Below are 2798 nucleotides of genomic sequence, written 5' to 3' on the forward strand. Positions count from 1 at the left end.
TCTATCTCCCAAAAGATCAAGACTGGATGGCTATGCAGCATCTTTTTCTTCAGATTCAATAGACCGTGAAAGTGTAACTGATTGGCTTCATGATGTAAGTGATTATTACCAAAAATATTCCATTAATAGTTGTAATAATAATTGTTATTATGTTACATATGACGATTTCAGAAATATCAGATTTCTGATGAAGAGAATTTTCAAGTTGAAAATCTTGGAGTTCAAGTTGACAACCTTGTACGTTACTGTTATTATTTGGAGAATAACGTATTTATTTTAAGCAATATTTTATATAATTTTAATTAACATTAGGAAGACGAACTTTATCCGGGTTCAGCAATCAGTTTGAAACAAAGTCTATTGCTAACAATGGCTCACATCATCAGACATAAGCAAAGTAAATTAGCAACATCATCGTTGTTGAAATTGATGACTTTACATTTACCAGAGAACTCCAGGCTACCACACTCACTTTTCTTATTTTATAAGCACTTTGAAAATTCAAAGTCACAATTTGTGTTCCACGCATATTGCAGCACTTGCAAGGGCTACATAGGTACTGAGAGTAAACAATGCCATCATTGTAAAACTTATATATCTGCTGAGATGGCTCTGACAGATGGAAACTATTTCATTGTTTTTTTTCGATTGAAGAGCAAGTTACTTCATTTTTGGATAATAGAAAAATGAACTGTCAGTACACTAACACTAACAACATATCGCTACCCATGAAAGACGGCCTTCAGTATAAAAACCTACCTATGAGTGACTATGACATGTCAGTTACTTGGAATGCAGATGGGGTGCCAGTTTTTCACTCATCTGGTTACAATATCTGGCCCTTATTGTACATGGTAAATGAGTTAAACTGTGTTAAAGACAAGACAGTACAACTTGCTGCACTTTGGTTTGGGGAGGAACAGCCAGAAATGAATACATTTCTTAAACCATTTGTCGATGAGATGAATCACCTATCAAGTGTAGGTTTCCAGCATCAAATGAATGACGAATTTGTGAACATAAAACTGTTTCCAGGTGCATGTACATGTGACGCAGTAGCTAGATGTAAACTACAACACATCAAGCAATTCAATGGAGCTTGGGGTTGTGGGTTTTGCTTAAATGAAGGTAAAATTGTAAAAAAAGGCCAAGGTCATTGTCGTGTGTACGAATTTGAAGAAAGCGTTAATAGGGATAGTAATCAAATGAAAAGAGATGCCAAGTTAGCAGTTTTATCAGGGAAACCAGTTAATGGTGTCAAAGGGTTTAGCGTGCTAATGCTGTTGTCACATTTTGACATAACAAATGGATTTGTGGTGGATTATATGCATTCCGTGTGTCAAGGTATTGTTAGAACGACAATGTTTTTATGGTTCGATAGTTCAAACCATCGTGAGAGTTATTACTTGGGTAAAGAAATAAGGGCCATAGATGAGAAGTTGCTATCAATCAAGCCACCAGACGAGATAACTAGAACACCGAGATCAATCAGAGAAAGGAAGCAATGGAAAGCAAACGAATTTCGGTCATGGTTGCTTTATTACTCTGCGGTAGTGTTAAAGGGTCATTTAGACCAAAAGTACTATCAACACTGGTTGAAGTTAGTTCTTGGTGTGAAATTGTTGTTATCACCCAACCAAATATCACAAGATTCAATTAACGAGGCAGCAGATTATTTGAGAAGTTTTGTGAAAAAATATGAGAAATTATATGGAATTGAGAGTTGCGCATATAATGTACACTTGTTATTGCATCTACATGAAACAGTTAGAAACTGGGGACCACTGTGGACAGTTTCTTGTTTTCAGTTTGAAGACATGAATGGCAAACTCTTAAATCTTACCCACGGAACGCAAAATATTCAAACCCAAATTGCAGATAAATTAGCTATCATGGGTGAATTGTCACGGCTCTCCAAAAACTCATTTTCAAATGAAAAGATAATGGCAGAAGATTATTTTCATGAACTCTTAAGAGGATATCCATTGCTAAAAAGAGTGAGTGTGGTTGCTGACAAAACGCATATACATGGTGTACCTAAGCGTGTGTTGTTAAATGCAGCTGAAAAAGTTGCACTACAGTGCTTCATAACTAATGATATTACAAAACTAGCAATCGCAAAGTTTAAAAAACTGACAGTTAATGGATTCACGTTTTCAACCAAGGAAAGTTCCAAAAGAAATAATTGTGGAGCATTACTGACCGATAATTCAGTAGGGTTAATTGAAATTTTTTCTCAATTAGGGATTGTTCTTGTAATTATAATACTCAGAAGTGTTCTTGTGTGACAAATTTTTTTGTAACTGTTAAACCTCTAAAGAAATGTTATGATAGGTTGTCTTTGCGTAGCCAAATAATATATTTAACAAAAGCCCAAAATGAAATTTGTGCTTATCCAATGGAAGATATTTTAAGCAAAGTATTTATTCTCAATATTTCACATTTTGATGGGTATATTTATGTTTCCAAATTTGTTAACACCATTGAAAATGATTAATCTACATATATTTTAGATTTTTGAATTGCGAATAAATCATTTTTAGATAACTTGGTGTGAACACTGTTAAACCTAATGCTATTACTCCTCGGATTTTTACAACTTTAAAACCCTTCCAGGAAAACTATATCCTCTTATAGGCATATAATCCCTCTAGTGTGATAAGAAACAAAACACTTAAAACATAAAATAACTATAGTACATCCATCAAAGTTAGCCACTTTTATCCTTCCCAATTTATAGTTTCCACTCCCTCCCGCAAATTTATACTGCCATTTACCAAATATCAGCTGAAACCAAC

General features: G+C 34.3%; 1 protein-coding gene across 1 annotated transcript; it reads left to right on the forward strand.

Annotated features, from left to right (window-relative positions):
• The first annotated feature begins 1325 nt into the window (after positions 1 to 1325).
• Positions 1326 to 2288, forward strand: LOC149931637 (uncharacterized). Its single transcript, XM_090156492.1, has one exon. It carries the CDS (start codon positions 1326 to 1328, stop codon positions 2286 to 2288), a length of 963 nt encoding a protein of 320 aa, XP_090012618.1.
• Positions 2289 to 2798: the final 510 nt, after the last annotated feature.

Source organism: Leiobunum rupestre, chromosome 8 (genome assembly GCF_980474605.1).
Source record: "Leiobunum rupestre chromosome 8, qqLeiRupe1.1.hap1, whole genome shotgun sequence".
Classification (NCBI taxonomy): domain Eukaryota; kingdom Metazoa; phylum Arthropoda; class Arachnida; order Opiliones; family Sclerosomatidae; genus Leiobunum; species Leiobunum rupestre.